General features: G+C 42.3%; 1 protein-coding gene across 1 annotated transcript; it reads right to left on the bottom strand.

Moving 5' to 3' along the window:
- Positions 1-2068: 2068 nt before the first annotated feature.
- Positions 2069-4696, bottom strand: CLEC14A (C-type lectin domain containing 14A). Its single transcript, XM_029598901.1, has one exon. It carries the CDS (start codon positions 4660-4662, stop codon positions 3334-3336), a length of 1329 nt encoding a protein of 442 aa, XP_029454761.1. The 5' UTR covers positions 4663-4696; the 3' UTR covers positions 2069-3333.
- Between the last annotated feature and the right edge of the window lie 8485 nt (positions 4697-13181).

Raw genomic sequence — 13181 nt, 5'->3', positions numbered from 1 at the left:
GGATAAATCTGGAAAAACGCTATTTATCCAGTTAAAGAAGATAGCCAGATAAGTCTGAAAAGCACTACTTAGCTTGCTATAAGGTGCTTTTATAGAAGTATCTGGCTATTTTACTTAGTTGGGTAAGTCTCAAAGCATTACGTAGTCAGCTATGTAAGAGAGCCAGCTAAGTAGCTATCTTTACAATGTATCTTTTCAATATGAGTGAATGTTTTAGTGTACATTTATACATATTTTACATCATGCATGATATAAAATCAACAGAGCTGCACACATGTATCCGTATACATGCATATATGAGCATGTTTATACATGTTCAAAATTTAGCCTCTCTGGGAACAATTTTCAAATTGGCCACATTGGGAGGAATGCCATACATGCTTGTTCCTCACCTGCTTTGCACAAATTTTCATAAAAGTGCAAGGTAGATTTTTGCTAGAAAGATGCCTATGAAGGTTTGAAAATATCATCTATATGTGCACTTCCCCAGTCCCATGTCCCTGGAAACACCTCCTTCTGCTGTAGCTGAAAGTATGCCCATTGTATATCAATGCCAACTTTTTGCCGCTTTGAGAGAGGGCAGTATTTAGATGGCTGATTTGTGCAGGTAAAATACTTTATACCCATGTCAATCATTTTACAAATTGTGACCCCCTCTTTTTTTATTATTCTTTTTCTGAAGAAAAAATCTTTCTCACATGCAAAGAACAGGTAACTCTGATAATTACTAATATATTATGGGCTGGATTTTAAAAGGGTTACATGCGCCGGGCCTATTTTAAAAAGGCTCGGTGACGTGCATAAAGCCCCGGGATGCGTGCAAGTCCCAGGGCTTGCAAAAAGGGCCGGGGATGGGGGCGGGGTGTCGGTGGTCTGGGGGCGGGGTTAGGCTCCCAGCACAGTGGCCATATTTGCCGCTGTGCTGGGGATCACATGCCGGCAGTTGGCCGGCGCGCACAACTTGCGCCTGCACAGAAGCAGGTGCAAAAGGTAAAACAAAATTTTTGAGGGGGGTTAGAGTAGGGCTGGGGGGGGGGGGGGGGAAGGTGTGGGAAGGCAGCGCAATGCGCAAGGTGCATAATTGTGCAGCCCCTTGCAAATTGGGTGTTCATGTGTGCGTGGCAGGTCACATGCGATAGAAAAAGGGGTGTGTTTTATGGTAATAGGCAGTTTATTACAATTTGTGCTGAGGGAGAGAGAGAGAGAGAGAGAGAGAGAGAGAACCTAGCCATAATGCCCTCACACTTGATAGGTATTTATATCTCTATGGGAGGCCCACCTAGTAACTCTCTCTCTCTCTCTCTCTCTCTCAGCCTTGATAGCTAGGCTGGTGCTCCAGGAGCAAAAAGGTATAGCTAAAATCTGCATTAAAGCCATGCAAGAGGACCTCACAAAACACTGAACCCACCCTTAACTCCCCCTCTTTTTCTGATTTGCATAGCACCATACGTTATGGTGTTATCGCATGGTTAAAGGCGTTTTTGCATGCGTTAAAGGTGCTTAACACATGTGAAAACACCATAATGCTATTTGAGAAATGACCCTGTAGGTTTGCTTTTAGATCATGTTGAGAGGTTGTTTTGTTTTCTATCCCAAAGATGCTACTTCCAAAATGTATGGTTTAGCAACTTTGGCAAAAGTCCATAAGAAATAGAGTAGGGTTAGCTGCTGTTTAGCTGTTGTTCCTCAGTGTTCCAGTGACCTACCCTCATTAGTCAGACTGCCCTTCCTGTCCTCTGCAGCCAGCAACACCCAAGGACAGGAAAGCAAAAACAGATTCAGATAAGCATCCTGGTGAGAGAATGAAGGGAAGCAGTGAAGCACTAACGCTCTGCTTAGATAATGGCTAAATAAATCTTGGAGCTTAGGAGGCATGCTGATCTGAGAAATCAGAGGGCTAATAATACATTTTTAAGACCAGCTTGTTATATTGCCAGATGAAGAATGGATTTTATTTTTTGTTTTTTATAGAGACAGCATAAAATGACTGGAGGTTAAAAATGTATAGCTCTGCTTAGTCCATGCAATGCTATTACACAGCCAAAAAGAAAAAAAGAGAAGCATGAAAAACAAGGTAAATAAAAACATATATTTCTCAGTAATTGAATTACATCTCTTAATTCCTTACTAATTAAATTGAAAGCATTGATACAATTTATTATATTTTAAAACAATTTTTCCTTAATAGTGATTGTTCCCACTTTCATATAAACTGTGCCAGACACACATCCTGTAGCCCAGAGTTTCACAAAACCCACAGCCAGTCAGGTTTTCAGGATATCCACAAGAAATATGCATGAAAGTAATTTGCATATACTGGGTTTCCAATATATGCAATATAGAATCCTCAACGTAGGTTTGGGAAGCCCTGGGGTAACCTATGCAGCAGGGACATTCTTGTATCTTTGTCATCTTTCCTACAAATTAAAATATGTACAAAGAACATCAATAAAAAGCACATTTATTTGTTATATAGACTTGCTGTATCCTTAATCATCCAAAAAACTGCAAAATTGAGAATGTATTTTGTATGTGCAATGAATTCTGCATTTGCCACCAAATTATAAATTTTGCACAACATTCATTAATAATTTACAGTACAGTTCTGCTTTAACTTTCCTTAGATGAGCTTGAAAAAGAAATTCCTTTGGAAATTCAAAAACATTCAAGGCGAGCTATCCAATGAAGCAGGAAATACATGATTGTCCTTTTGTGTGGTTTACCTTGAATGCTTTTGAAAATCTTGTAGCTAGAAATATATTTCAGCTTCATTTGAGGACAAGCTAAATAATCACTCTGTTTGTTACAATTAATTTCAATTACCCGGTTTCCCAAAGAATTGTACCAGAGCAGAAAGTGCTCTTCCAGTGATTAAGATGAAGACAAGAGATGACCTGTTGCTTTTCCTTAAAGCCACACATTTTCTTTACACCTCCTGTGCTGCATAGTGCAAATGGTCTATGGAACTTAGGCTCTCTGCTCTTCTTTTATGACATTATTGCACAACTAATTGGTAGGTACAGTGAATTCCACTCCTGAAAAAACCTATTATAAGAGCATTTATCAGGTCCTGAGTAAGATCACATGAAAAAGAATCCCCTGCATTTGGCTGTCATACCACTAAAAAGGTAAAAAGGTAGCATGATTTTCACAAGCCATTATCATTGTTTAGCAACTGATAATTTATATCTAGCCAACTCTGAAAGCGTGATCAAGAAGTCCTAGAGCAAGTACATACATACAGTACATTATACCACACAGATATCCTATTTTGAAAGTAACTTTTATTATTTGAAGGCTTGATGTTAAATTCTGCTATCCACACTAAATGACTCAGCTATCCATACTAAATGACTTTGAGCCATTTGATACCATCAACAATTCTTCTCCTGGTTCATCTTTTTCGTCTGTCTTTCTAACAATCTCCGTGGAATGCTCCGTAGATTGTGTATTGTTGCCCTCCAGGTCAGGTTCATCTCTGGCCTGCACAACTGAATCCTTGCTCTTGCTTTGATTGCTTTTTCGAAAGCATAATTTGAATATGCCTAGAACAGCCATGATCAGGATAGCTAATGTCACTATTGCAACAATTACTGGTATGAAAACACTAGTAGAAGACAAATTTCCTGCTTCTCTGTCTTGTGCATGACTGGAAGCTGAGGTGGATGCTGGACTTCCCTTTCTCCAGGGTTGGCTGGTAGGGGTTCCTTTTACTGACCCACCCGTGTTGTGTTGGCTATCAGTGATGCCTTGGTGAGAATCCAAAGGGCTCTTATGGCATGACTTTCCATCCTTTCTAGTAGTAAATCCTACTTCACATTCACAATAAAAATTACCTGGAGTGTTGATGCATTTATACTTGCATATTTTCTGCTGACATTCATCTGTGTCTATACAGGACCCATTCTGGCCCTTTTCATACCCCATTGAGCAAGAACACAAGGAGGTTAAATTCATAGATGCATCCCACTCATATCTGCCATTCTGTTGTTGACAGGCCAAGCTCAAATTTCTCCACAGGCTGTCACAAAAAACAGTAGCCTCAGTCCCAGGTGGACTAAAGACTAAAAATTCACTTTCCATCTTGTAGTGGGTACTATAAAGAATGCTTTTGGCAGTATTGTTTAGTTTTTGGCACATGCCAGCATATTCATACTTACAAATATACCCATGCTCCTTATTGCAGTTCAGATCTTTCCATCCCCATGACTCCTGATCTGGACTGGCTTCTGTGACCTGTAGTCCAACACATCGAGTACTCATACAGGATTTTGTTGGTTCTTTGATCCATTTGCTGATATTTGAATCCTCCTTTCCATTAATCCAAAAGAATCCTCTCAGGGGCTTGTCCTCAATGACACACTGTTTAACATTTTTGGAAAGACCAATCCAGAAAGTAGTGGTGGCATGACTGCCTTTGCCTTCAGGTAACAGATTTAAGAGCTTAAGGATGTCCAGCTTCTCAGCCTCGTCTTTCATAGTGGTCAGGAATCCTCCAGGCTGGCAGGATGTCTGTGCAGTGCTGAAGGTTTTAGTCTTGGAATGGATACTATAACAGGATCCCAAACCAGAACATAAAGTGAGGTTTCCAAGAGCAAGCTGGATCCTTGAGAGCAAGCAAACAATGCTCAGCAAAAGATACAAGAGAGTCAATCCACTCATCTTTCTGAGGGTCAGCACAGCTAGTTTTCCAGTCCAGTAGCAAAATAAACAATTCCTGGCACAGCTCACAGTATCCATTGCCCAAGATCCTCCCATAGCTCTTGAAAGGAAATGACAAATCAGATGTTATCATGACTTGAATATCCTTCATTTGTTGTAAGGATAAAATACCAAAACATTGGGCATACTGGAAATATTAGATAAGATTTAAGTTAACATTTTAAAATGCTAATATTGCATTCAAAACTCACTAATACTAGTATGCAAATTAAAACAAGGGAATGGCTTTTTAGTGACATGGCATGCTCAACATTAAAAGCTTTGGACTGAGGGTGTGTGGAATCACCACCCTCTTCACAACTCTTTGTCATTGTTATGCTTTTGAAAGTGTTATATTTTAATAAAAAGATTTGAAACATAAAATGGGAATAGTATGTATCAAATCAGAAACTGCATAGGAAGAAACCAAGTAAGTTGACTGGCTAGGAAATGCCTGCGTTTATAGGGGGTACTAATTTCTAAATAGCCTGCAGAACTGCAGAGAACTTGGGTTGTTTTTCCTTGAAAATTAGCAGAAGTATGTATACAAAAAACCCCCTATGTACTTTGCATTTGGAAGGCCAAGGGAAGGTAAAGTAGCATGCGTACTTTTGGAAATACAAAATAGGTGCATTATTTTCATTCCTCTGACCTATAGACCTCCCTGCCCTCTATTTCAGAAATACCTCATTTTAACCCATCTAAAAGTACGTGTGCTCTGTGCTGTGACAAGTCCATGCATGATTTTAGCCAGGAAGAAAACATTTTCAGACATGCCATTTTGCTGACGTATATCATAGTTTCCCTGGGTTAATAGCTTTGAAAATTGAGTATTTCAACCCCATCAAAAAAGAACTTTTTATAAGGTATACAAAAGACACTTATCCTTAAAGTAGCGCTGGAGCTTTGAATGTTGTCAGCTCTGCTCTGCCCGCCCGACACAGCCTGTGTTTCAAAATCTTCATCAGGGGCTGCTCTTAGTAGTGTCTTGAGTAAGCAGCCATGAGAGCAGAGCTGACAACATTCAATGCTCCAGCGCTACTTTAAGGATAAGTGTCTTTTGTATACCTTATAAAAAGTTCTTTTTTGATGGGGTCAAAATACTCAAATTATTCGAAAGAGTTAATAAGTGGCTTCACAGCACAACAAGTGCTTAACTCCATGATTAAAATTGCCGAGCAAATTTATTGTTACACTTTGCAATGAAAGGCTTGCATTCTCCATAAGTGAACAAGACACAAAACGTTTTTCAACGTTTGTGCTTTCTGCTTGATTATGAGGGTTATCACTTGAATTATAAAAAAGTGGCATTTACAAATATATGTGGTTCATTTATTTTCATTTATATATCTACCACATTAATTACCAGTTTTTTCATTTCATACTGTTGACAAGAGTATGTCAGCTACTGCCTTTTTTGGATGCAAATGTAGTAAAATGTAGCCTCTAGTCATAGGAATTCTGGATTACTGTAATATGTTGTCAGTGGGGCAACCAGCTTGACTCACTCATAAATTACAGTTGAACCAGAACAGTGAGGCTTGGTTAATATGTGGGATCGGGAGGGTGGGGGAAGCTAAGGGGTCGTTTTTAAAGGGTCGGGTGGGTTTTTTTTTTTATCGGGCCATCGGCGCCATTTTTGAGTGGCAGCCAAAATGGCGCCGATGGACCGAGAGCGGGAGATTGGTCCCCGCGCCCCCACTGGACCACCAGGTACTCGTAAAAAGTTTTTGGGGGGGTTCGGGAGGGTGGGGGAAGGTAAGGGATTCGTTTTATAGGGTTGGGGTGGGTTTAGGGTTTTTTTTGGTGTGCCGGTTTTCCCCGCCCTCCCCCTCCCCTGATTTACGATTTTTCACGATAAATCGGGGGAATTTCTATTGTATCGCGACTCTGAACGATTTTTGACGATTTAAAATATATCTGACGATTGTTTTAAATCGTCAAAAAACGATTCACATCCTTATACTCTTTTAAGGATAACTGAAGAAGGTTGTATAGATTTCGATACTGTGTGCCATATATTGCAGTTGTCCTGAGAGTTGTGCTGGGGTGTTGGGAAATGAGCATAGTTTGGAAGATTTCAGAGAGTTTTAGGGGGTGGTAGGCAGCAAGAGGTTTGTTGTTTTAATTATGAATGTGAATTTGTTAATTGCCTTTATTGTAACTGATTATGTGGTATATGAATTTTATAAATAAATATTTCAGTTTCAGGGTAAGGAGGGTTCCAGAATGGAAGCCCCTTGAGTTTATCTTTGGAAGGAGAATGGGGTAGAGGGGAAGAGAGAGATCAGCTTCCTAACAGGTCACCTGCTGGTCATGTTAACCATCCTTATATTTCTCAGGGAGTGCAAACTGGAGAGGACATAGGACAATGCAGAACATAGATTCATTAAAACGGCCACGTTCACTTTAATGCAGCTATTTCAACAATACCATGTTCTGCATCAAATTATTTTTGTATATCCAACATAAAAGTTGGATGTAAGTCACATGTTAGAACTTTCCTGCTTACCTGCATTGCCTGTTGTTTCTAATGCAGTTTAGCACACAGAACCCTTAAACAGAAAAGCACTCAAGGCAGTGCTTTATTGTGAATGTCAGTGCTTCAATAACTAGTTTAACAATACATTCTTATCTCTTGTTCCTTGTTCCCTTAAAACATTCTCCAAACTACTTAAAGGCCCATTGTATAAATGTTTTCTTTGATGGCACCTGCAGTCCTTTACATGGCTGTTAAGTTATTACTTATGATAAAACTGTGTCCTCCTGCTTATGACACTGCCCAGGAGATCAACATATGATAAGTTTCTTAGCTTAACAAGGTATTTTTACTCTGCAGGAACTAGCAATGCAGTGTTTTTCACAACCTTTCAACCAGACATTTTTGCTTTGTTGTCAGAGCCTGGGGAAGTAATGGAAGTATTGAAAAGCTTCAGCACTGTTCAACAATCTAATTTTAAGGAGATGTACAGCCTAACTGCACATCCTGAGTTCAGCCCTCTTCCTTCAGTTTTAACACACTGACCAGTGTATATGTAGTAGGGATGTGAATCGTTTTTGAACGATTAAAATTATCGTCAGATAATTTTAAAATCGTCCAAAATCGTTAGAGTGCAGATACAATACAAATGCCCCCGATTTATCGTCAGGGGCATTTGTATTGTACCGTTAAATAGGGCGCGAGAAAACCGGCACACCAAAAAAACCCTAAAACCCACCCCGAACCTTTAAAAGAAATCCCCCACCCTCCCGAACCCCCCTAAAATGTTTTAAATTACCTGGGGTCCAGTGGGGGGAGGGTCCCGACACGATCTCCCTCTCTCTCTAGCCACGACTGCGTTGAGAAATGGCGCCGGTGGCCCTTTGCCCTTATCATGTGACAGGGCAAAAGTAGCGCCGGCGCCATTTTGTTTCCTGGCTCCCGACATCACGCCTGCTGGAGATCGCCCCCGGACCCCCGCTGGACCCCCAGGGACTTTTTGCCAGCTTGGGGGGGGGCTCCTGACCCCCACAAGACTTGCCAAAAGTCCAGCGGGGGTCCGGGAGCGACTTCCTGCACGTGGGCCGTATTGCCAATCTTCAAAATGGCGCCGGCGCTACCTTTGCCCTGTCACATGATAAGGGCAAAGGGCCACCGGCGCCATTTCTCAACGCAGTCGTGGCTAGAGAGAGAGGGAGATCGCGTCGTGACCCCCCCCCACTGGACCCCAGGTAATTTAAAACATTTTGGGGAGGTTCGGCAGGGTGGGGGATTTCTTTTAAAGGTTCCCCTGCCAGTGACTCAACTTCTGAGCCATGGGCTTCACTTGCATATGCTCCATCGCTCCAATAGTGTCAAGTAGACTGCTAGAGCCAGAGTTGGTTATGGTGTCTGAGAAGAATGCAACCTCTATCATTCCAGGGCAGAGATCACAACAGTCCATTGACTAGGTGACAAATTTGGTCTGCTTCTTCTTTTCTCTTTGTCAAAGGAGCCAAAGGAGTATTTCCAACAAATCCTATCCACCTTTACCTCAGCTTTTACACAGGTGGCAGCAAGAAGACAGACCCTCCTCTGCAGAGAGAGTCTTTGCCATCAGTTGCAGTGGAGTCTTCATGGATGGTGAGTGCTGAACCCCCTTTTACAACATCCTATCCAGGCAGAATCTCCAGCATCTCCAGTCTTCAGCACATTCCAGTTTCAGCAGGAGATCCCCAATGAGGTCAGAGAGAGGCTCAATGCGGATCCCCTCAGACCCTCCCCCGCAGCTTCTTGAGCAATACCTCCCCCATGGAAGACCTCACCTACTCCACGTTCCTTGAGACTTGGATGTCCAAGTCTGCAAAGCAGCAGACTCTCAGGCTACAATCAAGGGCTTGCTTCACGTCCTGGACATTCTGTCAGATCCTGTAGCCCTTCCAGCCCATCCACTGTTAGATACAGTCTAGTAACAGATGTTGGAGATGCCCATATCCAGATCTATGGCCACAAGGAAATTAGATCTCAAATACCATATGCAAAAAACTCTGGTCTTTGGAGTGTTCCAGTTGCCACACCCATCAGTAGTGCTGGAATCCATCTTAAAGAAAGTGAAAAAGACCAGAATACATTCAATTCACCTGCAGGAAAGGATCACCTACTTCACTTGTTCAGAAAGAAGGTCTACGACATCCCTGAGAAGGAAGATGGTCCTCAAGCAGTTGAACTCCCAACCAAGTTCTGAGGATAGTGTTCAGAACTCAACTGCATATTCAGCGAGAGTGCGGGAGCCCTGGCGTAAATGAAGGAGATTAGCTCCGGAGGTTACCTCACGAGTGGGGTCATCAAAGCTGATGCGGAAAAGCTTCCAGAATTCTCTCAGGTTGCATAGCACAGGGTCATCATGCTCCTTCAAGGGAGACACCCATTCTAGGGCCTTCCCTTCGAGAAGAGACAGGAAGTACATTGTTTTAGTAACATCATCCGGAAAAAGGGTTGGTGTAAGCAAAGTGCATGTTGCACTGGTTGATGAAGCCCCTACAGGAGCGGGGTTCGCCTGCAAAATGCGGAGGAACCGGTAAGCGAATTACTGGCCGTGCATCAGAGGTCCCTGGTACAGCTGCTGGTATTGATGGCAAGGCAGGGTTCATGGGACCGATGGCATCAAACCGTTGGTTCAAGTTTTCCACTGCAGAGACGAGGGCATCCAGAGTCTTTTGTTGATCCAGGATCCGTTGGGCCATCCCTGGAATGACCTGACAGGCAGAGGCCTCTGCCAAGTCCATGGACTTGGCAATCTGTTATGAAGGTTGAGAAGATGTGGACCCTTAGTCCGAGGAGGAGTTGATACAACCTGAGGAGATGACTCCTCGGGTTCCCCCGTCAGGTGGCGAGGCTGAATTGGAGCAGGAACCAGTTGGATCTTTGCCACCGGAAGCCCGTGGTCCCCCCGGGTGGAGTCCGTAGGGACCCGAGCCGCTTGGACTTAGGTGAACCTTTGAGAGGTAGAGGATTTGTGGAACAGGAGCAGTTGGATCTTCACTACTGGAAGCCCGCGGCCTCCCCAGGAGGAGCCTGTAGGGACCTGGACCACTGGGACTTAGGTGGGCCCTTGAAGATGGAAGATTCATCGAAGTTCAGTCCGGGATTAGAAGTCAGAGTTCACCTACCACCAGTCTGAAATCAGAAGCCAGAGGATCACCGGTCACCAGTTCAAAGTTATACACCAGAGAATTGCCAATTAACAGTCCAAGAACAAACACCAGAAGGTCGTCTAGGAGCAGGAAGAAGAGTACCAGAGGCACCAACAGACTCACAGGAGTGAGCAGACTCATTGCCAAGTCAAAGAACAGGAAAGAGGAAGCCTCCTTAAATACTTCCCTAAGCCTGCCCTATCTGTTGCAGCTGGAGCTGATTAAGATGACGAGGCCCTTTTAAATGCCTACAGGAGGCACGGCCATGCCTACGAAGAGGGCCATCCAAGGAGGAACCAGGAAGTGCTGCAGTGCAGCCTGACGCCGCGAAGAGGAGGTCGAGGGGCACTCCCTCAGTTGGGAAACATGGCAGGGGCTCGCTCGGAGGGACTGCCCCGAGGGAGGAGAGCAGGAGCCTGCCACGGGAATGCCTCCCTGCCGTTGCTGAGGTGCTGGCGGTGGCCCCGATGCTGTGGAGGGAGGCAGGAGGGGCCAACCGCAGACGGCCATGGCTGAGAGTTATAACACAATAACAAATGCAGTCATAACATTCTTATACGTAAAATAAGAACTGTTAAAAATAATCACTAAAAGTAAACATAAAAAAGGCCTAAAAATTCATAAACACTGTAATAAATAATAGAATAAGAAAATTCATAAAATGACACTGTTGTAAATAATAACTATCATTAAACATAAAATTAAAGCCTAACAGTATACTATTAAAAAACAAAGGGATAAAAGACAAACAAAAATAAACATTAGAAACAATTGAAGCAGGCTAAAACAGTAAAAGGCATAAAATACGGAATAGTCGCATAGAAGCACATTAAGCTCAAACTGCAGATGCCTCGCTAAAAAGCCAGGATTTTAAATCACGCTTAAACTTTCTAAAATTGGTCTCAAGTCTCAGAATAGTTGGCAGCATGTTCCAGGTTTTGGATCTTGCCAATGATAACGCTCTCTCCCTAACTTGGTTCAAATGTGCTGAGTGAACAGAGGGTAAGGATAGTAAGTCCTTATTTGCAGAAAGCAAATTTCTTTGTGGAATATGCAATCTAATGGCTGTATTTAACCAGTCTACCTGTTCACCATTAATAAGTTTATGCAGAATGTAGAGTGTTTTAAATTTCACCCGTGATTCAATGGGTAACCAAAGTAGATCAATTACAGTTGGAGTAATGTGGTCAGTTTTCTTTTTGCCAGTTAAAATTCATGCTGCAGCATTTTGAAGGACCTGAAGTGGTCGAATGGAAGAGGTGGGGAGACCTAAAAATAGGGAATTGCAATAATCCGTGCTTGCAAATATTAAAGCCTGTAGGACTGTACGAACTTTAGGACAACTCTTTGACGTGACCAGACTTAGCCAGATAAGTTAATGGCTAAGTCTGAATATTGGAGTTAGCTGGATAACTTATCCGGCTAATGTAACTTCTCCCCAAAATGCCTCTGGAACGCCCCTACAGTAAATTATACAGCTAAATTTTATCTGGGTAATAAGATATTCAGCTATAATTTAGTTGGATAAGTGCCCAAATATTAATTTAGCCAGATAACTTCTGAGTTATGTTTAAATGACTCTGAATATGGACCTCTCTTTAGATACAAGTAAGTGCCATATGGAAAACTAATTAATGTAATGAAAATATACATTCCAAGTGTTCTTTAATTTATTTATTTAGATTTATTACCTACCTTTTTGAATAAGAAATTCATCCAAGGCAGGATACAGCAAATTTGAAAGGTAATATGCAGTGTGAAAGAAACTTAACAGTTCTAGCCTGAAGGAGATTTCATTAAGGACCAAATCTGATATTGATCAATGACAAGAATAAATTAGGAAATATGTAGAACAGGGCTAAATTTGAAATGTCAATAACAGGACTAAAATTACAAAATGTAACCTCCCCCCCCCCCTTTTTTTGCAGCGGTCACCTTCAGCGACTGCAGAGGTGGTGAGTAGCACTGCTGCAGCCCCGGAATGGTTTCAGTCCACCAGGATTCACCAACTGGGGACCAGAAATCATCTTGGAGGCTCAAGGAGAGACTTACCACAAACACAATGTCACACCTCTTAATTCCAAAAGGATATAATTTATTGTAAAGAGCAATAGAAGTAAAATGAAGGGATCTACGATGCTCAAACGCGAGTCACAAAAATCCAAACATGTGAAAAACAAACTTCAATTACAGTCACTTACCGTCTCTTTGAACAGCAGTTCCTTCACATCCCAGTAATTTCTTGTCAATTGGTAGCTCTTTCTTCAGCAAGGCCTAGAGTACCTGCATGAGACCAAGCGCATTCTCCAATGACATCCACTGTGGGCTTCCCCAGATAGAACAAGCTCTGTTTTCCATAGTAGAAATCTGAATGTCAGGATGAAACCAATGGTCTAGAACACTTCAAAATACCAAACAGCTGCTTCTCTTAGCTAGGGGTCCTGAGTTAGAAGCCCTACACCTCTCTTCCTCTTGTCACTTCTCTCCTTGTCTCCTCCTTCAGTGCCTCTAGAAAGCACATTTAAGTCAAATACAAACCCATCCTCTTTGGTGGAATGACACCTCCTATCACATCACTTTTCTTCAGGAAAGAACTTGTACTTTGCAGAACTCTGCAGGAACAGGGCTCCCTGTCTTCTACATGGCCTCCCTTAAGGGGAAGAACAATATCTAACTTTGCAGAACTTTTCTGGTGATCCCAGCCAGGGTTACAAAACACATTTCAGTAAAAGCAACACAGAGCTAATTAAATAAGAATACAAATATCTCAGTACAATAATAGATTATAGCAGAATATTCAAGCCAGTCAGATAAATGCAAACATCTCA

This window comes from Rhinatrema bivittatum, chromosome 4 (assembly GCF_901001135.1).
Source record: "Rhinatrema bivittatum chromosome 4, aRhiBiv1.1, whole genome shotgun sequence".
NCBI classification, from domain to species: Eukaryota; Metazoa; Chordata; class Amphibia; order Gymnophiona; family Rhinatrematidae; genus Rhinatrema; species Rhinatrema bivittatum.
Note: the sequence above shows the minus strand (reverse complement) of the source record. Positions and strands in the feature narration are given on the sequence as shown.